This window comes from Narcine bancroftii, chromosome 3, assembly GCF_036971445.1.
Source record: "Narcine bancroftii isolate sNarBan1 chromosome 3, sNarBan1.hap1, whole genome shotgun sequence".
Taxonomy (NCBI): domain Eukaryota; kingdom Metazoa; phylum Chordata; class Chondrichthyes; order Torpediniformes; family Narcinidae; genus Narcine; species Narcine bancroftii.
This window is the reverse complement of record NC_091471.1, coordinates 357,797,575-357,822,973: the sequence shown is the minus strand read 5'-3', so window position 1 is coordinate 357,822,973 and position 25,399 is coordinate 357,797,575. Positions and strand designations below refer to the sequence as shown.

At 40.1% G+C, this 25,399-nt stretch overlaps 1 protein-coding gene and 1 long non-coding RNA gene across 5 annotated transcripts in view; one reads left to right on the top strand and one right to left on the bottom strand.

Annotated features, from left to right (window-relative positions):
- usp36 (ubiquitin specific peptidase 36) overlaps positions 1 to 14,728 on the top strand; it is a 73,089-nt gene extending 58,361 nt beyond the window's left edge. For 2 of the 4 annotated variants that reach the window (XM_069930009.1, XM_069930007.1), the window contains 7 exons: positions 679 to 1,147; positions 1,651 to 1,778; positions 3,505 to 3,707; positions 7,901 to 8,086; positions 9,061 to 9,176; positions 11,095 to 11,215; positions 12,504 to 14,728. In XM_069930009.1, the coding sequence (XP_069786110.1) occupies positions 679 to 1,147; positions 1,651 to 1,778; positions 3,505 to 3,707; positions 7,901 to 8,086; positions 9,061 to 9,176; positions 11,095 to 11,214 (1,222 nt within the window). In that variant the 3' untranslated portion in view covers position 11,215; positions 12,504 to 14,728. Of the gene's footprint in view, positions 1 to 678; positions 1,148 to 1,650; positions 1,779 to 3,504; positions 3,708 to 7,592; positions 8,087 to 9,060; positions 9,177 to 11,094; positions 11,216 to 12,503 lie in introns of those variants that run through there. The other 2 variants (XR_011354874.1, XM_069930008.1) reach the window with 2 other exon arrangements.
- Positions 14,729 to 20,685: 5,957 nt separating this feature from the next.
- LOC138756627 (uncharacterized) lies at positions 20,686 to 21,703 on the bottom strand. Its single transcript, XR_011353202.1, has 2 exons — positions 21,635 to 21,703; positions 20,686 to 21,537 (listed from the first exon to the last, which is right to left on the bottom strand). It is a non-coding gene; the product is annotated as an uncharacterized lncRNA (long non-coding RNA).
- Between the last annotated feature and the right edge of the window lie 3,696 nt (positions 21,704 to 25,399).

Here is a 25,399-nt window from a genome sequence, read left to right as displayed (position 1 = left end):
GGGTTAAGGGTGAGGGTTAAGGGTAAGGGTTAAGGGTGAGGGCTAAGGGTGAGGGTTAGGGGCTAGGGGTTAGGGGCTAGGGCTAAGGGTTTAGGATTAGGGTTACTAGGTGGACAGAAGAAAAGGTATGTGAATTGCTTAACCACCCTTGAGAAAGTGTAATGTCCTGACTGGCTCCTGAGTAACTCTGGCCCATGACTGCCTAAAGTGGAGAAGAGAGATTTAAGATGATATTGTGAATCCAAATTCCCCTTTATCAGGAGCGCTGAGAAACCCTGTGTAAGTAGAGAGGAGGGACCTATCGTATCTATAGTTGTGTGCCATCTCTGATTGATTTTGCAGCAAACAGGATCACTGATGGGATTGGTTTTTTCGTGATCTCAGAACCCACAAAATAAAATTCAAAGCAAGTCTTTTCAAACTCATGAGGGACTATCTTAGCAAAGAGATTCACTGGGTTGATTGCAAAGATAACGGGGGTTGCCATTGGAGAGGGTGATTGAGATTCACATATGTTCACCTGAGGAGTTAGGAGACAGAGATGACATTACTGTTGAATGGTGGTGAAGGTGGTTTTGGGGCTGGGTGGATCTCTAATTTCTGTTCCCTATTTCTTGCGTTCCAGGTAGTTGATTGCAAAAGAGCTTTACAATATGCCTTTTTTTTTTTCATTGTTAGGATTTTCCCACCTACTCCAAAAATGCAGATTTCCCAACAAACAGGATTTTGTTCTTCATCTAAAATCTTCAAGAAGTCATGTAATTCTAGTTACTCTGAGTCGCAGCTGCGGTTATCAAAAGCCATGGAAGCAACTAGGTTGCCCTGTTCTCCAGTTGATGGCAGTGCTCCCTCATTGGAAAAGAATACCTTATCCAGTGAAAGTTCTGGTAAAATGTGTGATTCCATGACTGAGTTGGCAAATAAGCCACAAAAACTTAGTATTGCCATCTCCATGGACCTATCTAGCAGTCGTAAAAGAAAAAAGAAAAAACACAAATCCACTTTGAAAAGGGATGCAATTTCTTTTGATTCTGAATCAGCTGTCCAGTCAAATTGTGATGAAGCTGCCAAGACTCACAGCAAGCATAAAGGCAAGGAAAAGCAACGCACAATAGCAGAGAATGATGGTGCTTGTGACCAACTGCAAGTAAGTGATGGAATCAGTATATTATTAATTTCACCGATATAACAAGCATAGGATAAGTAGTTCATGTCTGTATGGTTTTTGCATCCACTATTTTTCATGTATTTGGCATTTCTTCAGCTGGTCAAACCTTTCTCCTTAAGATGATCTGGAGAGTTGTGGTTTGTTTCAGTTGTAATTCACTCCTGACCTCATTGGTAAATGTACAGTCTCAGTTGTGATATTTAAAGTGGATATAACTTGGAGCGGGCACTTTTCCGGTATCTTTATCTCATTGCTTACACCCACAACGTAATATGGATTATTAAAAGAATTTTGTGTCATGGTGGCCTAAATGAATGAAAAGCAGAAGATTTTATGCTGTCAGGAGAAAGATGTATACAGCAGTAAAGTCAGTTATAGTTGCCACTTTGTTTTTTGACCATGACATTCATGATGTTTAGGCAATGTGTAGTATTCAAAAGGATTCCATGAAATAATTACTAAAGGAGGCTAATGAATTGCAGGAAGAGTCCATCAGGAAGAACAGTTTGGAAGAATTGACTCTATTGAAAGCCAAGAAGAAAAGGAAGAAGCGCAAGAAGCGTGCAGAAGTTTCTGAAGAAAACCTCCTTGCCGAGACTACTGTAGAACAGTGCGTAATTCGGAATGGTCGCATTTTTTGTGGTTTGATGAAGTAATATAAAGTGAAACCAATGGGGATTGGTAGATGCCGGATGAGTGAATTTGCCATTTGTTGGAGATTGTGTGTTGTATGGATTGATGAACTGACTGCTAGGGATGGTGGGGGAGGGGGGATGGGTGGGATATGGGGAGACAGTTTTAAACCCTCATATTTTTCACCTATTTATTTTCCGCAATTGGTTGAACTCCAGATAACAGGTATTTCATTGTACATGAATCTTTCAGAATTAAGTTTTCTGCCAGTCTTTGCTTGATTGCTTTCATCTTCTTGAGAATTCAAGTTCAGTAGTCTTTCTTGAAACAGCTGCTATGATGTAGCTACTTTCTACGAACCCTAATGTTTAAATATGTGCCGAAAATGACAAAATCTCTTTTGGTGTATGGAGGCAATTTTCTTGCACCCATGTCTAGCAGTTGGTACTGTCGATCCAGAAAGACACATCCACATGATTCACTTGGAACATGTTGCTCACTTTCCAGTCACTTAAATGTCATTTTCTAACTTTGAGATTTGTGGCGTAATTGAATTAGTTTACCATTTCCTTTTTTACCCCCAAAATTTCCGACAGTCAAGAAGCTCAGGTTCGATTTCATATGATTGACAATCCTTGCTGATGAAAATATTTATTTCATAACTTGTAAATGGCTGCTTCCTGGTATAATGTTAATTCAAGTGGCATCACTAGGGTTTGTGTCCCGGTGCAGTAATTTGTGGTGTTACCCTCTTCTTCCAACCACCATGTACGACCTCCCGTACCAGACCATACAGAATCCTTCATAATGTTTTTTTGTTCTAATGTTATTCATAGTTCCCGTATATCACTGAATGTAGCAGCAATAGTAATGAGATAAACAACTATCAAAATTAAAATTACACCTTTGAATTACAATACCGTGCACAACGAAAACAACAGTGTGTGCTCGTAGCACTTGCAGACGAAACCACATGATTCAAAGCATTATTGTAGTTGGGTTATATCGACAGCTCTGACATTAGAAAGTTCAAAAAGTAAATTAGTATAGAGTTTTAGCCTTGCAGATATATTGATGCGTATAAGCTGGGCTTACGAAAAATGTTCTTGTTGTTATAACTAACTACAGGGATGTTTTTATAAAAAATAATAAACCTGCTGAAACACTGCACAAAAATTTTATAGACAGTCGTTTTGGTGTCACCCCTCTGATGGTGTCACCTGGTGCGTTTCATACCCCCTAGTGATGCCATTGTGTAATTCTTCAGCTGGAGATCATGCACCATGTAACGTGACTCCATCGCTTGAAAAAGTGACAGCTGTTAAAACAATTGCTTAAGAGATCTGGGCAAGTGTTTTCTCCGCTTCCTAATTTCACTAGCCTCTGTTCAGATATCCTGTCAGACTGTCATGAGTCTCGCCAGGGTAGATACTTGTCCTTGGTTGCTTGCACGAAACATGCTTGAGTTGGGTCATATGCTCTATTCCTTAAAGATAAGCCTATTAACTTCAGTGGAACAAAGTTTTGAAAGTGGTGTTTAACGGGGAACTTCATCTTTATATCCCATTTGCGTAAGCAAACCAAGGTCCAATTTCCACAAGGGATTTTTCCTAAAAATCTGCCATTTTGTAAGTCAATTACAGACATTCATTGCATAATTTGTTTAATTTTAAGAAAACTTTTGCATTAATCCCATACTGTAGTTATTCAATGTGCAATGAATTGAAGGATGAAAAGGAACTGGAAATGCCAGAAGAATTTGAACAAAGAAAGGAAAATCATGAAATGAAAAATGGAAGAAAAAGTGAAAAGAAGCGCAGGAAACGAAAAAGAAGTAGGAGTTTAGACGAGTGTTCAGAACCTCCAGTCGATCAGCCCACAAAAAACAAAAGTGGATGTCACAAAGGTATGTTATTTCATTGCACTTCCAGACTTTTAGATTTCCTTTCAAAATTAACACTTAGTATGTTGGTTAAAAGCCAAAATTTAAATTTCTGAAAATTCTTGCCAGTGCTTGGGACTTTGCGGTCTACATTCCTGATTCTCATGGATTAGTTTCTCTTTCGTGCATATTTGCAATGAATGGCAGCTGTAACAGTTGACTTGTTTACCTTTTGAAGTAGTTTGGTAACGGAACTTAAAATTTATCCTTTCTATTCCTTACAGTTAATAAGCCTATTAACTTCAGTGGAACAAAGTTTTGAAAGTGGTGTTTAACGGGGAACTTCATCTTTATATCCCATTTGCGTAAGCAAACCAAGGTCCAATTTCCACAAGGGATTTTTCCTAAAAATCTGCCATTTTGTAAGCCAATTACAGACATTCATTGCATAATTTGTTTAATTTTAAGAAAACTTTTGCATTAAAATCCCTTACTGTAGTTATTCAATGTGCAATGAATTGAAGGATGAAATACAAGTGTTCCATCAGTGTGGATTTTCTATCTTAATCTTTCTGTTGTCGGAACCAGTTGTTTTGCAAGGTAATTTTTACACTGCATTCGCTGTTTCTGATATAGTGTTTTAATTATTGTTAATAGAAAACTCTTAACCTGGGATTTTATCCCCTAATTCAAACTCTGCAGTAGAGGAACAGTCCTTTGTTCCACTAAATTTAATTGTGTCTAGGCTAACTCTAATGCCATAGACAATAGGAGCTGGAGTAGGCCCTTCAGCCCGTCGAGCCAGTACCGCCATTTTACAGATCATGGCTGATCACTACCATCAGTACCCCTTTCCAGCCTTATCCCCATAACCCTTAACTCCTTTGCCCACTAGAGTCTTATCTAACTCTTTTGAACATAGTCAGCGAATCTGCCTCTACCACCCTCTGTGGCAGAGCATTCCACAGATTCACACTTCTCTGGGTAAAAAAATGTTTTCTCATCTCCGTCCTAAAGGGCCTACCCTGTATTCTTAAACTATGCCCTCTAGTCCTCGTCTCCCCCATCATTGGGAACAAGTAATCAGACTTCACCTTGTCTATCCCCCTGATGATTTTGTATACCTCAATCATGTCCCCCTTCATCCTTCTAAACTCCAATGGATACAAGTCCAGTTTTTCTAGCCTTGCTGCATATGTCAACCCCGCCATCCCTGGAACTAACCTTGTAAATCTGCGCTGCACACCCTCTATAGCTAGTATGTCCTTCCTCAAGTTTGGAGACCAGAACTGGACGCAATACTCTAGGTGGGGTCTCACCAGGGCCCTGTACAACTGCAGAAGGGCATCTCTGTTCCTATACTCCAATCCCCTCTTTATGAAAGCCAACATGCCATTTGCCTTCTTCACAGCTTTCTGAACCTGCATGCTAGTCTTCAGTGACTGGTGAACAAGTACTCCCAGATCCATTTGCTCCTCCCCACTCCCTAGCTTGTCTCTATTTAAATAATACTCAGCTTTCCTATTATTGCCCCCAAAATGGATAACCTCACATTTGCTCACATTGAACGTCATCTTCCATTCAGCAGCCCACTCCCCCAACCTGTCCAAATCCCTCTGCATTTTCCTGACATCCTCCTCACACCCCACACCGCCACCCAGTTTCGTGTCTTCTGCAAATTTGCTCAAGTTATTAATAATCCCCTCATCCAAATCATTTACATAAATTACAAACAACTGAGGACCCAATACCGATCCCTGCGGCACTCCACTCGTCACATCCTTCCATCCTGAAAAAGACCCGCTTACCCCAACCCTTTGTTTCCTATTTCTTAACCAATTTCCTATCCATGTCAGCACCTTACCTCCAATACCATGCTCCCTGATCTTGCCCACTAGTCTCCCGTGCGGTACCTTATCAAAGGCCTTCTGGAAGTCCAAATACACCACATCCACAGGCTCTCCCAAGTCCACCCTCTTTGTCACATCCTCGAAAAATTCCAGAAGGTTAGTCAAGCATGACTTACCCTTAAGGAATCCATGCTGACTAGCCCTTATACTATTATTTCTGCCTAAGTGTTCTGCTATTACTCCTTTTATGATAGATTCCAATATCTTCCCCACCACTGACGTCAGGCTGACCGGTCTATAATTTCCCGTTTTCTCCCTCCCTCCCTTCTTAAAAATCGGCACCACATCAGCCACTCTCCAATCCTCAGGGACCTCCCCCGAATCTATGGAACTTTGGAAAATGTCGACCAATGCTTCCACAATTTCCATAGCAACTTCTTTAAGCACCCTGGGATGCAGCCCATCAGGCCCTGGGGCTTTATCAGCCCTCAGTACCAACAATTTACTCACAACCTCCTGTTTCTGGATCCGGATATCCATTAGATCCCCTGCTTCCCCAGGAAAGTTCCCCAAGTCTCTTGATACCACATGACCACTACCCCCTAACTGACCATAACCTATATCCTCCTTGGTGAAGACAGTTGCAAAGTATTTGTTAAATTCCTCAGCATCTCCTTGTTTCCGGTAATAATTTCACCCTTTTCCATTCTTAATGGACCAATTTTAGACCGAACCAATTTCTTCCTCTTCACATATTTAAAAAAGCTTTTGCTATCCTCCATTATATTATTTGCTAATTTCCTCTCGTACTTCATTTTCCCCTCTCTTATGACTTTCTTAGTTACCCTCTGATGCTCTTTGAAGGTTTCCCAATCCTCTAACTTCCCACTCCACTTCGCTATCCTATATTAACTCCCTTTGGATTTGATATTACACTTGATTTCATTAGTTAGCCACGGCTGCCATTTGCATCTCCTAGAGCCTTTCCTCCACTTTCCTTGTAAGGCAACAGTCATGCCAGGCATCAATCCTTCATCCTGCGTGCGATTTCCTCCGGCAACTGGTGACATCTTGATCTAGTTTCTTGAAAAAACAGAAAAATCAAAGCTTACTCTAATCATTCTACCTTGTAATCCGTGTGCCTTTGATTCAGATTTCCAATGGACTGTTTGCACTATCCCAGGGATGGCCAAGCTTTTAATTTTTAATTTAGACATACAGCATGGTACAGGACATTTTGGCCCACGAGTACATACTCTTTGGTCAATTGGGCGGCACAAACTTGTGGGTCGAAATGGCCTGTTACCGTGCTGTATGTCTAAATTAAAAATTAAAAGGTTGGATTATCCACTCAAATAGATCTTTTTGGATTTTGGAACGATTAATTGAATCTCCTGCTATTCTGAACACCTTTTGAGAGATTAAAAAGGGTGATTGATTGGTCCATGGGTGTCTTGGTGCAGATCAGAGATCAATATACTCCTGTAGCAAGATGGGTGATATCTTTCCAAGTGAGGTCAGAAATTTATTATGTACCATAAATAAGCATGTAATAGTTGAATTTTGTGGACCAATTTTTTTAAGCTAAAATTTAGGGGAGGTCGACTATTAGAGGCTTACTACTTTTGACCAAGGGTAAGTGCCTGTGTCGGAAGCTTGGATGGGTGGGCGAATGGCCAGGGCCGAGTGCCAAGTCCACGCTCATGGCATCGGGAGCTCAGTTGGGTGGGCGTCGGGGATCGGGTGGTAAATCTTCGTTCAAGGCATCGGGAGCTTGGATGGGTGGGTGGCTGGGGCCTAGGCGAGAGTAAAGTTGGAGCTTTGGGAACTCCGGTGGGCCGAGGCGAGAGACCGCGGTCAAGCATCAGGAGCTGTAGTGGGTGGGTAGCCGGGGCCTAAAATGGGGAGATTGACTTTTACGTGCAGTATATTGAAAATAGCAGATTTTTGGGCCAAAAATAAGGGGGGGGGGGGTCAACCTTTACATGGTATCGACTGTTATATATGGTATATGAATTGTTACTGCTGTTTGCTTTCTTTCCAAACCTTTTTTTTTCAGCCTGCAATTTCTGATTGAGCCACCATTGTTTGGAATTTTTGTCTGGTAACTAGAGTTTACACAGTTATGGAAATCATTCCAGGCCAATCATTCAGCAGAGAAGAGACCATTTGTTGTCACCAACCTAGATGGATGAGCCAAAATTCTTGGACTGATAGCTTCTGGCAAAGTCTTACTCTATTGAACTACATCAGGACTTATCTGGTCCTGGACTCATGCAAACCAGAGTTTTGAATGTGGGTACAAGTTGCACGAGATTAAAGTGATGTTAATCAGTTGCTTTTCAGTAATGTGCTACCGTGTTTCAGTTCCAGTTATTTTATGGGATAGCCAGGTCACAGATGGCTATAAATGCTCACAGAATGTTTCTGCTGAGAATCAACCGAATCAAGCTCGAATGTCCATTACAAGCTCAACCTGGGATAAAAAGGAGAGATCCAGTGTAGCTGAAGAGCTCTTGAAACATTCAAGCAACAAAGCTTATGGAACTGAAGGTAGAAACATAACATGCCCTACATTTATATTTATCGTGTGAGTAGTCTTTTCTCATGATGCGTAAATGTTGGAGCCTCAGTAAAACACACAAAATGTTGCATTTTTCTGTATTGTAATTCAGTGGTTTTTGCAAGTTCCCTGATAAAGACTTTTTTTTCAAGCTGTGACCAAGAATTAGTTGTGGAGTTTTTGCATTTTACTTTCTATCTGGACGGCACTTTTAACATATCAATTAGCATAATGGTGTTCTGGGATAGGGTTTGAACCCCACGCTGTTGCACCTTCTCCTCATTTCTATGTGAGCTTCCTCCGGGTGCTCTGGTTTACTGCCACCCTTTAAAACATATTGGGGTTGTAGGTCAATTGGATGTAATTGGGTGGTGCAGGCAAGTGGACCGAAAGGTCCTGTTTTGGTGCTGTCTGTCTCATTTAAATCCATCCAAAAGCTGCCGTTGAGTCAAAGTTGTTTATTTGTTCCCCATAGATGGGCAGTCTGGCTTATATTCCCACAAATTGATGGTGTGAGGTTAATGTTGTTTCTTTGGCGATGACCTGTCTAAGCTGAATCTTAAAATCATCTTGAGTGTATTTCTAATTTTCATTGAAGAGAAGGTTTTGATGTTGGATTTTTTTTTTGCATCTCTCAGATAAACTTTACAAAACATGGCCTCATTTTGAGGCTTAGATTTTGTACAGTCAAGAGCTTTGATCAACCAGATTGTTTGTTCTTTGAAGCCAAACTTCTCCTGGCTGATATTTTTGTATTTTCAGTTTGTACCGTAAACTGTACAAGAAAGTTGAACTCTTATATTCTGGTCAGGTATTGGATTGCACATCTGGAACTGCATTTTTACCCTTGACGCCTAATTGAGGGACAGGATTTAGCAACTATTTAGCACCAATGTTTATTTCATCAATATAATTGTCCAAGTATAATTAACCTAAATCATGTCCCCACACTTTGTTTCGATAGTGCTGACTTGGGGAGGGGAAACGTCAGCTGTCAGTGAAGATGCCATAAATGATGCGAAATATGCAAAAGAAGACCGTGTCATTGATGAATGGGATGAAGAATTTGATTTGGGAAAGGTGAGAGACTCTTTATTCTTCAGGTTTTTCTCCAATTAAAATGATTCAAGTGTATAGCATGCCATAAAACAAGCCAGGGCCACAACAGACTTCACGTATGCTCTACCTTCGAGAAGGTTATGGTTGACGTTCTCCCAAGCTCTGCTTTTCCAACAGATATCATATCCCCATGGTACCTCTTCTAATCTTCAGGGTTTGGTTTTGAATATATTCTATACCTTATCTGATGGAGGGTTCACAATATTTCCCAGAGTTGTAAGCCCAAACTGTTTGGCCTCCACTCAAAAATGAGTCCTATAAAGGAAATCAGTGGAATATCGTTAATAATATTGTATTCAAGTTGTGTCTCTTCAGCTTTTTGGTTTTGTATACTTTTTTTGAGCTGTGACTGAACTTGGATGCAGTGGCTTCTAATATTGTTAAAATAAATATTTTGAGAGGCCAACTATCTGCAGCCAACATATTCTTTGCTGGCAATAAGTTGGAACACAACAAGCATGTGTTATAACTTGCTTCTGTCAGAACTGGTGTTCCCTTTTTATGTGGAACTGCAACATCTTGGAGAATTGAAGCGAGTGTTATTCATGCTTTTTTTGTTAAGGCTGCTCATATTGACTCAGTGGGAGAAATAGTTGGAATGTTGGAACAATCAGAACGAATTAAAGGCTTGCTCTGAGCCAGTAACCAGTTTAATAGATTAATCAGAGACCAGAGGACTGTCAAACCAGGCACGTTGGCTTTGTTAAGCCGCCATTCTTAACCATTTTTTGGCTACAGCCCCTGAGGATTCTGCTCAACGTTTATGAGCCCCCTTCCCTGTGTAGCAGTCAAGTTTAGTTGGTTTCTTCTGTACTTCCGACTACATGAAAAATATTTTATTATTTCAGACCATTCCCCACCTTAAATGTGCTGTGGCTCCCAAGGAGATCGTATGGCCCCCGTTGAGAATGGCTACTCGAAAGTATCTTTAATGATGGCACTCTCTTGTATGCCTATGACACTGGACAGCAATTTATTTATCTGTTTATTTATTTATTTATTTTAAAGGTTTGCTTCCTGAAAAAGAAATTGGGCAAGTTCACGCTGAACAAAAAGATAATTTCAGATTTGCTGTGTCGCGTAGGATGTTGGAGAAACATTAAATTAACTTTTATTGAATTTAGCATGTTTAATCGCTTAATGATGCATTAACCTAAAAATGTATTGCCACTGATTTTCGTTTGTACTCGTCATCTGATGCCTCTCATGTACTGACAATAGTTGGCCAGCATTGATGGATTCCAGTTGCCGTGATGCCGCTTTTCCATGGTCACAATGTCCTGGTGAAACCTTTCACCATGTTCGTCACTGACTGCACCAGGATCAGCGGGGAAGACGTCCAAGTGCGAATGCAGGAAATGAATTTTCAATGACACGTTGCACTTCGTGGCTTTGAATGCTTGTTAAAAAAATATGATAGGAAATCTCAAAAATAGGTTGTATCTAAAAAATGGTACCTGTTAGAAAAGTTTTAAGGTGATTATTGTGATCAGGAGCCCAAAATCAATAAAATACACCCAAAAGTGTCCAGTGTGATTGTGGAAAACTTTCTTTTAGTTGCGGATCAGCACGTTATGAAATTGCACTGTCTAAAACAGGTGTTCTGTACCCTTCTAGCTAATAGAAATGGAAGAGCTCTAGTTAGTTATGAAGTAACGTTTGTGACAGTGGTTAGTACAAGCCAGGAATGTCACAAGTAGATCATTAGCCATATGCTGGGACTGCATGTGTTTAAAATATGTAAAGAAGGGTTTAGACTTGCTGTGAAGCAACAGGCTGATAACATGGCCTGAACTCGTTCACATGAGTGTGATGTCGCCCATAAACCAATGAGAATTGTGCTCAAGTTGCAGTTGATGTGTGTGTTTTGTATTCCCAGGTTAAAAAAATGAAGAAATACAAAAGAGAAAGGAGGAGAAGCTTTAATGTTTTCCAGAAAATACAAAACAGAAGGAATTTTTGGTCTACCACTCACTCTGGAAAGTTTTCCAGATTTTAAAGTAAGTATCATAGCCTACTAATTATTTTTATTGCCTCAGAAGTGGTTACTGCAACCTTCAAAAGCCAACTGTCACAATTCACCTTGTCCATGCCCCCTTATGATTTGATGAGAGCCCCTTTCACCTTTCTGTGATGTGTGGGAAAACAGGCCCAGTTTTTCCAGCCATTGCAAGGGGGTTAGGGTTAGGTTGTCAATATGCGGGCAGCGGGATAATCATCCCCCTTGTGTTCACGTTTCCCCTCTCTGGGGTTCTGTGTCACTGAACTGCCACTTTGTGCTGGCCCATGTTTTCATTACACTGTGTCTGTTTCTAGCCTCTGCTGACCTCGTATCTTCCGCGGTGGGTTTCTGTATCATTCATTAAAGAGTTTTACAATTTGTGTAGTGTTAGGGTTAGAATTAGGGTTAAGGTTATTCGGGGTGTTTCTTGGTAAGCTTGGTTAGGATTAACTGTTAACTTGAACACTTTGTGATTAGAAAATTGTGAAATGTGTCATTTTAAAAACTGTACTCAAGGAGTGTAAACAAATGAAGAAATGTAAACAACAAAGAAAAAATATCAATAACGTGAAAAAGTACGAGTCCTTAACTGAGTCTTTGATTAAGTTTGCTATGGAAGAGTCTGATGGGAGAGGGGGAGCAGCTGTTCCTGAACCTAGTGGTGAGAGTCCTGAGGGTAGCAGCAAGAATAGATCGTGCGCTGGGTGGTGAGGGTCTTTGATTGCTGCTGCTCTCCTTCGGGAGCGTTCCCTGTAAATCTTGATTGTTTTACTTGCGACGTCCTGGGCTGTGTGCATGATCTTTTGCAGGGCTTTCTACCGGGGGTATTGGTGTTCGCATACCAGACCATGATGCAGTACACTTTCCACCACACCTCTGTAGAAATTTGCTAGGATTTTAAATGTCATATCAAACCTCTGAAAGCTCCTGAGGAAGTCGAAGCGCTGTCATTTCATTTAGTTTAGTGCGTTTAGATATTTAGGATGGCACAATTAGCATAGCGGTTAGCAATCCTGTTACAACAGTGCAGTTGTACCGGGGTTGGAATCCTGTGCTGCCTGGAAGGAGTTGGTGTGTTCTCTCTGTGTCTGCATGGGTTTTTCCCGGGGACTCTGGTTTCCTCCCACTGTTCGAAACGTGCCGGTGGTTGTAGGTTAATTGGGTGGCACGGGCTCGTGGGCTGAAATGGCCTGTTACCGCGTTGTACATCTAAATATTAAAATTTGGAATTATTTTCACTTTTTAATGGATAAATCTATTCATAACACTATCATTTGTTTTTCCAGAAGTAAACAAACTTCATCTGGTGCAAAATGACTACAGGAGGAAGCAGCGAACTGTTAGGCAATGTGCCGTGATGATGTGACTTTTGTTTCAGTACAAACATTGATACTGACCCGTTAGATTATTTGAAAGCAGAGGATCATTGGTGATAACTGACCTGCAACACACACTTAAACTGAACTGAGTCTGCCATCAAGCGTGGATTTTATGAAGCTAATCACTTCGATAAGCAGGAAAAACTGGATTCAGAATTCCATGGAAATGCATTATTTGTGTCAGGAAGCTGTAGTCGTTTATCTAGCCACATACAGAATCATATTGCATCTCTATCCACCTTCGCTCGCCCTCGGAGCAAAGAAAATGGAAGTCCTATAATGCATTGTAGCAGCTAGTCATGATATTCAATGAAAACCTGTTTGATTGTGGAATTTAGGAATGACACCTATGCTCATAGATACAATCTGATTCAATTGATGTATCACAGACAGGTACTAAATCAAGGTGATTTTATGCAAGTTCTGCGCCCTTCCCTTCTATTAACAGGCTTTTTTTTAAACGATTTATGTTCATGTGTAATTTTATATAGAGCATAAAGTATTACCTTGCCAAAATGGTCACTGACACAGGGTACAGTTAAATTTACCAGGTAATATTTGTTTCTTTCTCCCCCCCGCCCCCCTTGTCACACCTTTTCTAATTTTCTCTCATTGGAAGGGGAAAAATACATCACTGCCTTTTACTTGTTCATGGATGGCACTGATTGCATTCTTGGACAGTGCAAGACATGTTTTAGTTTATTAGTAGATGAGCCTGGCACATTGGTTCATTGACTAATTAAGACATCAATGTGGCATAGCAATTTGCAAACAAAGTGCCTACAAAATAGGTAGAGTTCCATAAAGGTTATGAGAACCACAGGAATCCTGCTTAGGACCAAGGTTCACGTTTGCATCCAAAGTGCACAACAGTGATGTTCCTTTGTCAAGTTTCTGATTTCCATTTGCACAAATATTAGTAAGAGAGCTCTCTGTCGGTAGATTATTTTTTAAAAAGTTATTTATTCAAACCTGTTCTCTTTGTGTGGTGGGTGCAAGACGGGAGAGTATGTTCTGAATGTCAAGATTAGTTGCTTAGAGACTCAACTTTTTCAGTGTTTTATAACATTAGTGTTTAGGGGCATTTTCAGATTTTTATTTCACACTGTATTAGAATAATCCCAGTTTAGTTCACTTGGTCCTTCTGTAAATGTATATTTACTAATGAATGAACATATTACTTTTTCCCAGTGAAGTATTGCTGTACTGAAATAGGATGCAAGATCAGTACTTTGAGGTAAAACTAGATATTAGAAATTTCATACATATTAACTTTGACTGTATATGTTAATGAGTTACCAAGAAGACACCAACTTGATGCTTAAAAAAAAGTCTTTGCCTTACTTTGGCTAGCTTCAAACCTTCAGTTCCAGAAATGAGATATGCTCTTTCATTTTAAATAAGAAACTCCTGTAATTCACCACTGTAAGTATCTAGATCCTTAGGTGCTTCAGAATATTCTAATCATTATTCGATTAAAACAGAAAATATTAAATGAATGCTGATGTTAAATATGTTAATATTAGAAAGGGTTGCAATTTAAATTGAACAACTTTCCTGTGGAAAAGTTATTTTCTAATAGCTGAATTATCAAGAGTTTACATTTTGTTTGTAAAAAAAATATATATATATATTTTAAAAAGTTGCAAATTTGAGTATCAGTCCCATTTGTATCTTATTTAAATTGTATTGAAAGGATTGAATGATCTGTTTGGTTTTGAATGATGTAATGAATTGTAATGTGATGCAAATTTACATTATTAATGGAAATACATTGGTTAAATAGCTCTGTAAGGAAAACAGTTGAGGCTTTGGAACTTGATATTACTGATATCAGATTTGTTTAAGACATCTCATCATTTTCTGAGATGCATCATTCCAACATTTTGGGCAGAAAATAAACAATGTCTGTTGCTAGTTGAATGTAATTTTTTTTAAGTTTTGATTCTATGTTATATTAATTCTTTTGATGCTTGGTGAATGATACCCCATTGTAGATATTGTTGCAAGAGAAACGTTGTAAAGCCTGGAAAAACTTGCTTATCAATGAAATTTGGTTAGGAATTTGTTTGTTTTCTGTATGTTTTTAATAATGAAATACCATCAAGTAAAACTTCAGTATATCAGTGAAATTGGTGAATTGAATTATTTGAAATCATATTGCAGGTTTTATACATATGAATGTTAAATGGAAGAAGTTAATACTTGCAATATATTATCTGTGGCATTCAACATACGAATCGAGAGGAAAAAAAACAATGGTTTGGTTTATAGGGAAGTTGACGTGTGTGCTCAGCTAATACTGAGTGTATTACTCAAATGAAAAGCTACACCGCACCTTAATGATTTGTGTGCATGCATGAATTGAGAGGGTTTCTTTGATGAGACAACAGTTTTCAGGACTAAGTTTTAACAGTTAACAACAAACTGTATGAAGAGACTTGCTGTGAGGTATGCCAGAAGTTGTTTATGCTACAGTTTAAAAATTCAAATTAATTTTAACTTCACCTAATGGTGGAGACATTTGTTAAATGATGGAAACATACAAGGAATTTCCATTAACTTTTAGAGGCCTAACTGCAGCAGGAATCGTAGGGAAGTTTAGCAGTAGTTTTGAAGACTTGGAAACCCGATGGACAATTTCATGCATCGAGCATCCAAATACTGAGTGGAAAATTGCCCTCCTCAGTTGGGAACTGGGACAAGAAATTGCAAAATATTTGCTAAAGTAATAGCAGGGACTAATTTGGTGTTGTCTCTAGGCTGGTTTCTTTCTTCCAAAGGTCTGATCTAGGTCCAGTTTTATTTGTAATTATTGCTCAATGAAATTTAACAGAAATTGTGATTGAGAAGTTGAAGAGAGCGGTGATCACGTACAAGGATTTCCCTTGCGAGACACCCAGGGCACTTTTTAACCATCTTTTCTGTGTAAAGCAGGGGTGGTTGTGGGCCGCATGCAGAAAAATATAAGGAGTCATGGGTCAAATAATATGAAGCCCAGTGGTTTTCAACCAGTTACACTGCAAGAAAAGCAGTGTTTTTGGACAGAAAACCCCTGTGCCAACGAAAATTCATTTTTTATCAAAATAACTCTTAACTAGTGACATAACAGCACTTTATTGATGTGCTCATGCATTTCTGTGTTTGCTGCCCTTTAAATTAATACAATAAAACTCTAAAACGCTCACTCAAAAATAAAAACCGAGCAAAATAAAAAGCTGGGTGCAAAATAAGAACAGGTGAAAAGATCAAGAAAGGGACATGGCTGTCTCCAACATTCCTCCACAAAAGTTCATGGCCCAATTGTCTACCTTAATAATTATGATGCAGTGTGCAGGTAGGCCATAAAAGTTAACAGAAGTCTTGCAAATCAAACACATGTTCCCCTGACCACTGAAGAAGTATTAATTTTCTCACTGTCAGAAATTTTCTGCACTTCCTTGCTATTTTCTGTCTTTTTTGTTCCGCCATTAAGCAACTAAGGTAAAAGATTTCTTTAACTGAGGTAAATGTTTTGTAATTATGGGAGATTTTAATTTTCCACATATAGATTGGGAAACACATTCTGTGAAAGGAATGGATGGGTTAGAGTTTGTGAAATGTGTGCAAGATAGTTTTTTACAACAATATGTAGAGGTGCCGACCAGAGAAGGAGCAGTGTTAGATCTACTGTTGGCAAATGGGATGGGTCAAGTGACGGAGGTTAGTGTTGGCGAGCACTTCGGGTCCAGTGATCATAATGCCATCAGCTTCAATGTCATTATGGAAAGAGAGAAATCAGGGCCAAGGATTGAGGTTTTTGATTGGGGAAAAGCTAGATTTGAGGAGATGCGAAAGGACTTGCAGGGTGTGCATTGGGACAATTTGTTTTATGGGCAGGATGTAGTAGAGAGATGGAAGTCTTTTAAAGATCAGATTTTGAGAGTGCAAAAGCTTTATGTTCCTGTTAGGTTAAAAGGAGGGGCAAAAGGTTTGAGAGAGCCGTGGTTTTCAAGGAATATTGGAAACTTGGTTCGAAAAAAAAGGGAGGCGTACATTAGATATAAGAAGCATGGAGTTAAGGAGATGTTTGAAAGATACATTGAATGTAAGAGGAATCTTAAGAGAGGAATTAGGAAAGCTAAAAGAAGGTACGAGAAAACTATGGCAAGCAGGGTGAAAACTAATCCAAAAGAGTTCTACAAATATGTTAATGGTAAGAGGAAAGCTAGAGACAAAATTGGTCCCTTAGAAAATCAGAGTGGAAAACTGTGTGTGGAACCTAGAGAAATGGGGGAGATATTGAACAGTTTCTTTTCTTAGGTATTCACTAAGGAGAAGGATATTGGGAGATGTGGGATAAAAAAAAGCAAATTGGGTAAATATGGGGAATATAGAGATTACAAAAGGTGTAGTTTTAAGGCTTTTGAAGAATATAAAGGTGGATAAGTCTCCGGGACCAGACGGGATCTTCCCCAGGACATTGAGAGAAGTGAAGGAGGAAATAGCAGAGGCTCTGGCGGTAATTTTTCAAATGTCATTAGATATGGGGATAGTGCCGGAGGATTGGCGCATTGCGCATGTGGTTCCGTTATTTAAAAAGGGTTCAAGGAGGAAGCCTGGCAACTATCGGCCTGTAAGTTTGACGTCTGTGGTAGGTAAATTAATGGAGAAAATTCTTAGAGATAGTACTTATAAACATCTGGATAGACAGGGTCTGATCAGGAGCACTCAACATGGATTTGTGGGAGGAAGGTCATGTTTGACCAATCTGATTGAATTTTTTGAAGAGGTGACTAGGAATGTGGATGAGGGTAGCGCAGTGGATGTTGTCTATATGGACTTCAGTAAGGCCTTCGATAAGGTACCACATGGAAGGTTAGTTAGGAAGGTGCAGTCTTTCGGTATAAATTTTGAGATAGTCAAATGGATTGAACATTGGCTGAAAGGGAGAAGCCAGAGAGTGGTAGTGGATAATTGTCTGTCAGGTTGGAGGTCGGTGACCAGTGGTGTGCCTCAAGGATCTGTATTGGGCCCATTGTTGTTCGTTATATACATTAATGATCTAGATGATGGGGTGGTGAATTGGATTAGTAAATATGCAGACGATACTAAGATAGGTGGAATAGTGGATAATGAAGAAGGTTTTCAAGGATTGCAGAGGAATTTGGGCTGCTTAGAAAAGTGGGCTGAAAAATGGCAGATGGAATTTAATGCTGATAAGTGTGAGGTGCTTCATTTTGGTAAGAAGAATCAGAATAGGACATACGTGGTAAATGGGAGAGCATTGAGGAATACAGAAGAGCAGAAAGATTTAGGAGTGACGGTACATCGTTCCCTGAAGGTAGAAACTCACGTGAATAGGGTGGTGAAGAAGGCTTTTAGTATGCTGGCCTTTATCAATCATTGCATGGAATATAGGAGTTGGGAGGTGATGTTGAGATTGTATAAGACGTTGGTGCGGCCTAATTTGGAGTTCTGTGTGCAGTTCTGGTCGCCTAATTATAGGAAAGATATAAACAGAGTGGAGAGAGTGCAGAGAAGGTTTACCAGAATGTTGCCTGGGTTTAAGCATCTGGAGTATGGGGAGAGATTGGACAGATTGGGTCTTTATTCTTTGGAGCGTAGAAGGTTGAGAGGGGATTTGATAGAAGTATTTAAGATTATGAAAGGGATAGACAGAATGGATGTGGATAGACTATTTCCATTAAGAGGAGGAAAGTTTAAAACAAGAGGACATGAGTTAAGAATTAAGGGACAGAGGTTTAGAGGTAACATGAGGGGGAACTTCTTTACTCAGAGAGTGGTAGCTGTGTGGAATGATCTTCCGGGAGAAATAGTGGCGGCGGAGTCAATTGTATTATTTAAGAAAAGGTTGGACAGGTATATGGATGAGAAGAAGATGGAGGGTTATGGGCATTGTGCAGGGAGGTGGGATTAGAAAGGGGTGTTTGGTTCGGTGCGGACTAGAAGGGCCTAATGGCCTGTTTCCGTGCTGTAATTGTTATGTTATGTTATTTCAACAGTCAGTTCAAATTTAGTAGCAGCATCTCGTGTTGAAACTAAGTATAATGTGCATGCAGTGCAATTTATTGTTGGAGGCTATGTTTTAATGAGCCATATTCTATTTTTTTTAAATTTGCCCTGGGTCACTTAAAAATGGGCAGCGAGCCGGAGTTTGGACATTCCTGGTAGAAAGTAAAGATGGAAACTTTTTTTGCAGAGAGCAAACCAGCGGAATAATTATGGTTTCCCAAGAACTCGGAAGATTGATTGTAAATTTCTGGCTCCAGAATAAAAAGATTGGTCATGAAATTTCTTCAGATCTTTCTCTCATTTTCTTTTTAATTAAAGTTTATTTTGCAACAGTGTGGTATCTCGACTTTAATAGATGTGTGCCGAAGTGGGCCCCTTTTAATACAGAGGTGCAAAAATGTGTTTATCAGCTAAATATTTTGCTATTCTTATTGTATCTTTGTAGAGTTGCATTGGGCCCAGAAAATTTTGAAAGTGGTCATTGCTCACCTATTCATTAATCTCAGAAAGGCATTGAATGAATAAACTTAAGCAATCAATTAATGAATGTTAAGTGGTTCTTAAAAGTAATCATTTGTTGAAATATTATGGAGCAACTTTGATCATTGAAATAAATAGAATTGCTGTCTTCACCTGGCTGACTATGAAGGTACATTGTCGAAGCAAAGCATGGAAATCTGCCATTGGGTGGGTTAGGATCTCTGTATTTGATGCCCATTCCACAGAAATTACAGGAGTTTTCTAACATGAGGCAATGTTGGCATTTCCATAAAATCCAGGCTATTGTGTTGAGATTTTCTGCAGCTTTTAACATGAAGCAACCTCTCAACTCCACCATAGTAAAACCACAAATGTCTACAGACACTGTGATTGAAGTAAAAACAGTACCTGGAGAAACTCGGCAGGGCCTTCCTTACATTGAAAAGACTGGAGACAAACCGAGTACCTTCGTTCTGTCCGCATCAATGATGAGGATGTTCCAGTGGCCAACCTCTTCAATTTTGCACCCCACTCCTGCGCTGACATGTCTGTCCATGGGCCCATGTACTGCCAAACCAAGGCCATCTGCAAATTGGGGGACCAACATATTCTGTCCTGGCACTCGCCAACCAGATGGCATTAACATCAACTTCTCTGGTTTACGCTAACCCACTCCCTGGCCTCTCATCCCCAACCCTCTGCCTTCTTTCCTCTCGCTTTCTGCCCCTTCCTTCACCATTCACAGAACCATTCCTCCTTTACCTTGTTTGCTGGTGTGCCCTCCTCCCTTATCCACCCATTACTGGCTGCCTACATTTTGTCCATACCTTGATGAAGGGCTTAAGCCTGAAATACTGGTTTTGTATCTTTATCTTTGCTGTATAAATATACTGTTTGACTTGTTGAGTTTCTCCAAAATTGTGGTTTTACCTGAACTCCACCAAATTGGGTGTTGTCAATTGTTTGGCCCACTCCACTGCTGTTGCAAGTAAACCACATAAACAAATTGGAGTGCAAATTTAAATTGAATTAGCATGGAATGAAGAAATCACATGCTACTTTACTTCAGCTGCCGAGGACTTTGCAGAAGGAGGACCCAAAGTAAATCATTTTCCTAATCATGACCCAGATGAAGTTCCATTTCAGATCATTTGATGTTAGTTTGACTTGTTTAAATTACAGAAACCTACTTTTTCTTAATAGTAGCACTGAAATTGAGTTTCTAAAACTGCAATAATTACAGAACGTGAAAGTAAATTGTCCTTCCCACCCACTCTACCCTGAAATACTGAAGTCTTGAAAATGATTCCACTTTCTCATTAGCCGCCATTGGGTACCATCTGCCCACATATTATTCTGCCCTGTCAAAATGTATCATTTAATAAAGTACCCAAATTAAAAACCCATTATTGCTATTTATCATTTTACAGATGTCAGAATGTGTAGAAAATACTAATCTAGTATGTATTAAATATCATTTGCTTCCACAATGGTCAAAAACAAAGTGCAACTTAACTGTATTTTTATGTTAATGTCATTTTAATTCATTTCAATGTGTGTAATGCAGATGGGAAACACTTATGAATGGCCACTGTTTAATTAGATATGATTTATGGTCATGTAATAAAACAGAAATGTAATGTAACAAAATTGCCTTTAGTCTGTGGTAAAGCAGAAAAAGATTTTCTGTTACACTTTATTATTCTTCTGGGTTATCTGTTGCTGTGTTTTAGTTCAGTATTTTAATTGCGGAGGAGAGTGAAGATATTCACCATCACAGAAACAACTCTGTCTGCGGGCTGACAGCCTGCGCTGGCCGCCCCACAGTGTGGGGACTGATATCGGGCTGTTGGGAGAGAGCAGGGCAGCGGGATCAGTGTGGGGACGTCCCTGCGCTGACAGCCCGCGCCGGCTGCCCCTGCCCAGACGTCCCGTGCCGGGGGCAGGGGCAGCTGGGAAGGGAGCTATCAGGCACTCGCCAGCTGACTGTCATCCCCTTATGTGTTGGAGGGGACCTCAGTGCTCCAGTGATTATTCCTCCCAGAGGAGGGTTACAAAGTTCGCCTCTTATGCACCTCCTGCGCTTTCAAGTGGCCTCCCGACAGCCGCATATGGGCATAATATGCGGCTTTACATCGGGGGATTTTGGCCACCTTAAAGTGCCTGGAACTCTGTCCATCCCTCTGCAACTTGATCTTTTGACTTCCTCATTGGCAACCACTAATCAGTGCCGATTGGCAGCAGTCCACCCTCACTGACCATCAACAGAGTAGCACTCAAGGCTGCGTGCTGAATCCCCCGCTCTATTCCTTGTTCATCCAGGGCTGGGGAGCCAAATTCAGATCCATCTCAATCCACAAATTCGGTGATGACATTGTTGGCCATTGTCCTGGGTAAACTTGTACCTCTCACTGTTCATTTTAGATTGGTCACAGAGTTTGAGCTACTGCAAGAGAATAGACACAGTTCAGTTTATACAAATGTTTATTACAAATTCAAAAGCTGATATCAAACTACAATATGCAAGCCCTTCCCAATTATACTTATCAATGCCTGGACTGGTCCCAACTGCCAAAGCGAGGCAACGACTGCACACTTGTAGCAGGTTATCGGGGCGCCGGTAGCAGCTTCTCCACCTCCCCCGACCGGGACGTGAGCTGGACTCTAGAAGTTCTTCTTGCTGAGAGATGTTGCCACCTCTCGGAGAGTCTCAGACTTCAGCAGCGGGACCATGGCTTATATGACCCAAAAACTGTTTACCCAAGCACCTATTCCCAGTACAGAAAGAAAGATAAGCAAGCAAGCTAGGCTTCTATCAAATAACACAACTTTCAGCTTATCACTTTGAATTCGATGGTTTATTTTGCGTCAAGGCTAGGCCTCTGACAGTCTGTGACCAAAACATTGCGTCAAGGCTAGGCCTCTGACAGTCTGTGACCAAAACAGGCAGGAAGATTAAATGTTCTTGGTACACAGATGTCCTTTTGTCAGATAACTGCATCTCTGGGGCCCTCGGTAGAATTTAGCTTATGTCTGCTGATTCTAAAAAACAAGCAGGTTCTCAGCCTTGCAGAAGCAAAGTCTGCAAAAGTGAAAAAACATGGTTTAAATCTGAAGCAAAAAGCATGGTTTAAATCTTCCATTACACCAAATAACTGGAAATGATGTGTTGCTCTGAATATTGATTTTAGGAAGGAGAGGCCAAAAGTCCATGCACCTGTCGGAATTGATGGTAGGGGTCGAGAGAGTCAGAATCTTAAGAGTTCCGAGGAGTTCGTATTTCAGAAGACCTTTCCTGCAGCCAGCTCATCAGAGCAGGACAACCATGAAGAAGGCACACCTACGCCTCTACTTTTTAAGGTGTCATTTAGACACTCCATCAAACGTGTACAGGCTGGGTGCATCACAGCCTGATTTGGCAATTCAAGTACCCAGGCACACAGAAAGTAGCAAACATAGCCAGGTGCATCACCCAGTCCAACCTTCCCTCCATTCATTGATGAGGTTCTACCTCAAGAAGACGGTCAATACCATAGAGGGCCCCCATCCCCAGGTCACAACTTCTCTCTGCTACCTTCAGGCACAAGGTACAGAAGCCTGAAAACCATGCACCTCGTAGGTGCATGAACTGATTCTTAAAGTTACCAGACTCTTGAACCTCTCCATGGTACACTAATCATGGACTGCCTGCACTATTTTTTGCACTGGAATGACAGTGAATTTATTCTTTTTATCATCTCTTAATTAGTGTTCTATCTTTACCAGCATTTGAACCTTTTATTTCAAATTTCCAGCATTTGTTGATTTTTTGCTTTGTGGTTTTGATTTAGTTTGTAAATACCACTGAAGATTGTATTTAAAGTGCAATTCCCTCCCTCATTATTTTGAGATTTAGTCCCAGTTTAAAAATTTTGTTTGTTGTACTACCTTGCAACCAGGAGATGGCGATATTGATCAATGTCTGCCTTGCAATCCAACTCCTCATTTGCAGTCCCCATTCATGTCTTTGTTGGTTTGTCCTTAACATTTTGAATTGCAGAGTAGCAAATATGGTCAGTAAGTAAGGCATATGGATTTATTTTTGTTATGGTATCTCTCATTCACCCTTGAGTTCAAGCAGGATGCAAGCTCAGCTCAAGAACAGATTAGGTGCTGTTAATTTTTGGAGGCAAGTTAAGGTCCTGTCATGAGACTCTACTGGTTGGACAACTCCAGAATTAGAGTAAAAACACAGAAATGTTGGAGGAACTCTGCAGGTCTCCCGGAATCCATAGGAAGTAAAGAAAAATAACTGACGTTTCAGGCCTGAGCCCTTCTTCGAGGGCCCCTCCACTCCCATAGGCTCATTATTCATTACTGAATATTTTTTCTGTATTGTACATATAGTTTGTTCACATTTCTTTATTTACATTTATCTATTTTTTATACGTAACTTTTCCTGAGTACAGTTTTTTTTGTATTGGCTGATAAAGTAAAATTTGGTGACGCAGTTGGTTAGCGCAAAGCCTTTATAGCACCAGCGATTGAAACCAGACCTGGGTTTGAACGCCGCACTGTTGGTAAGGAATTTGTATGTACTCTCTGTGTCTGCATGGGTTTTATCCAGGGGCTCTGGTTTCCTCCCACCCTTCAAAAATGTAGGTGTAGGTTGATGGGATGTAAATAGAACGGCATGGACTCGGAGAGCCAAATTGGCCTGTGACTGTGCTGTATGCCTAATTTTTTTAAAATTAAAATTTAAAAATTAAAATTATTCTTGGCCCGCAGGGAAAGGATATCACATATGATATCACGTATGTACTCTTGACAATAAATCTAAACTTTGGATTTCTTTTATAAACCATTATTTGGCCCTCTCTAAGCCTTTCTTGCTGCAGTTTCGCCTTATAATTAAAGCTCCCCTGTTCTGACACATTTTTGTGAATATTTTCTGTGTTATTTTTAAGATTCAAGATTCTTTTATTGTCATGTAATAAAACGGATGTGGTATTGCATGAATTTGCCTTTTGCCTGCGGAAAGCCAGACAGATTTGGCATCTGCAGAAATTGCCAGGCATCTCTTACAGTCTGAGAAAGAGAAGCAAAAGATTATCCCTTGAGAGTCGCTGAGTGTCTATCGGTTCACCTCCAGTGCTGCTGCCGTCTCTTCAGCCTCACAGACTTCAGTCCAAACCCAAGCTCCAGATCCAAAGCTCTTACAAGGTCAGGAAGCCTTCAGTGCCTAAGGTGCTTGGGAGCCCTTCCCGCCCTCAGCATCTTCTCGCATCCCAGTTCTGATCCCGGTGCCCCTTCATCCAGTCTCGAACCATTCTCCAGCAACACAAAAGAATTGTCACATGAAGTCCTAGTTTAACGCCCTGTTCAAGAGAGTGCTCTGTCAGCAAAGCCTCACCGTTGCTACCTTTTGGAACCCTATGTTTGTACTGTTGTCTTGCAGTGGCTTAACCCAACAATCTGATTTCATCAATGTTTAGCAACTAAGTCAAGATAGCAGGTTTAGGTCAGTAAGTTTAAAAATCCTACCATTTGCTTTTCCAAAGTGATGCACACACAAAGTGAATTAACTGTGAAACCCAAAACCTGCATAAATTTTTTTTAAAAACAAAAATGCTGGAATTGCCTCCCAGGTCATGGAGGGTTGAGAGAATGAAATACAGACAATATGGCAGGTCATTGACCTTTCACAATAACCGTTCTGATGAAAGGTCACTTAACCACAAAAAGTCTGTCTACTGAAGTTGTCTGACTTGAGAGGGATTTTGGAGTGTTCTTGCCTATCTGTCAACTAAGTATAAACTTAGTGAATTTTTTTTGTGGTAAAAGTTTTAGGTGGAAAACACAGATGCAAGTGTGTATGAGGATTGATTACAGATGCAGGGGTTTTATATTGCTTACTTTGCCTGTATAAATGGGAACCAAAACTGATAGTTGTCAAAGAGCAGAGGAAGGAAGAGGGTAGTGTGGATGCAACAAAAATCATCTGAAATTCCAACTTGACCAAATAGAAGAAGTAAAACTTAAAAGTACTTCATTTCATAGTTATGAACTCTGGGGAATGTGGAGAGGTGAGAAATTCAGACTTCATTGATTATTGACCATTGAAATTTGGGGGGAAAAAATAAAAATCGGTCATTGGTTCAACATTGAATGGGGGCTACAGATTTTGTTGTCCTGTTAACAGACATTACCTGAATGTTGACAGCTGTGATTTTTTTTTTAAATAAGGCAACCCTTAATTGAATATTTATTTAATGCCTTGCAATGGAAGTATTATCAAACAATATTTTACATTCAGTTGCATTACTTCT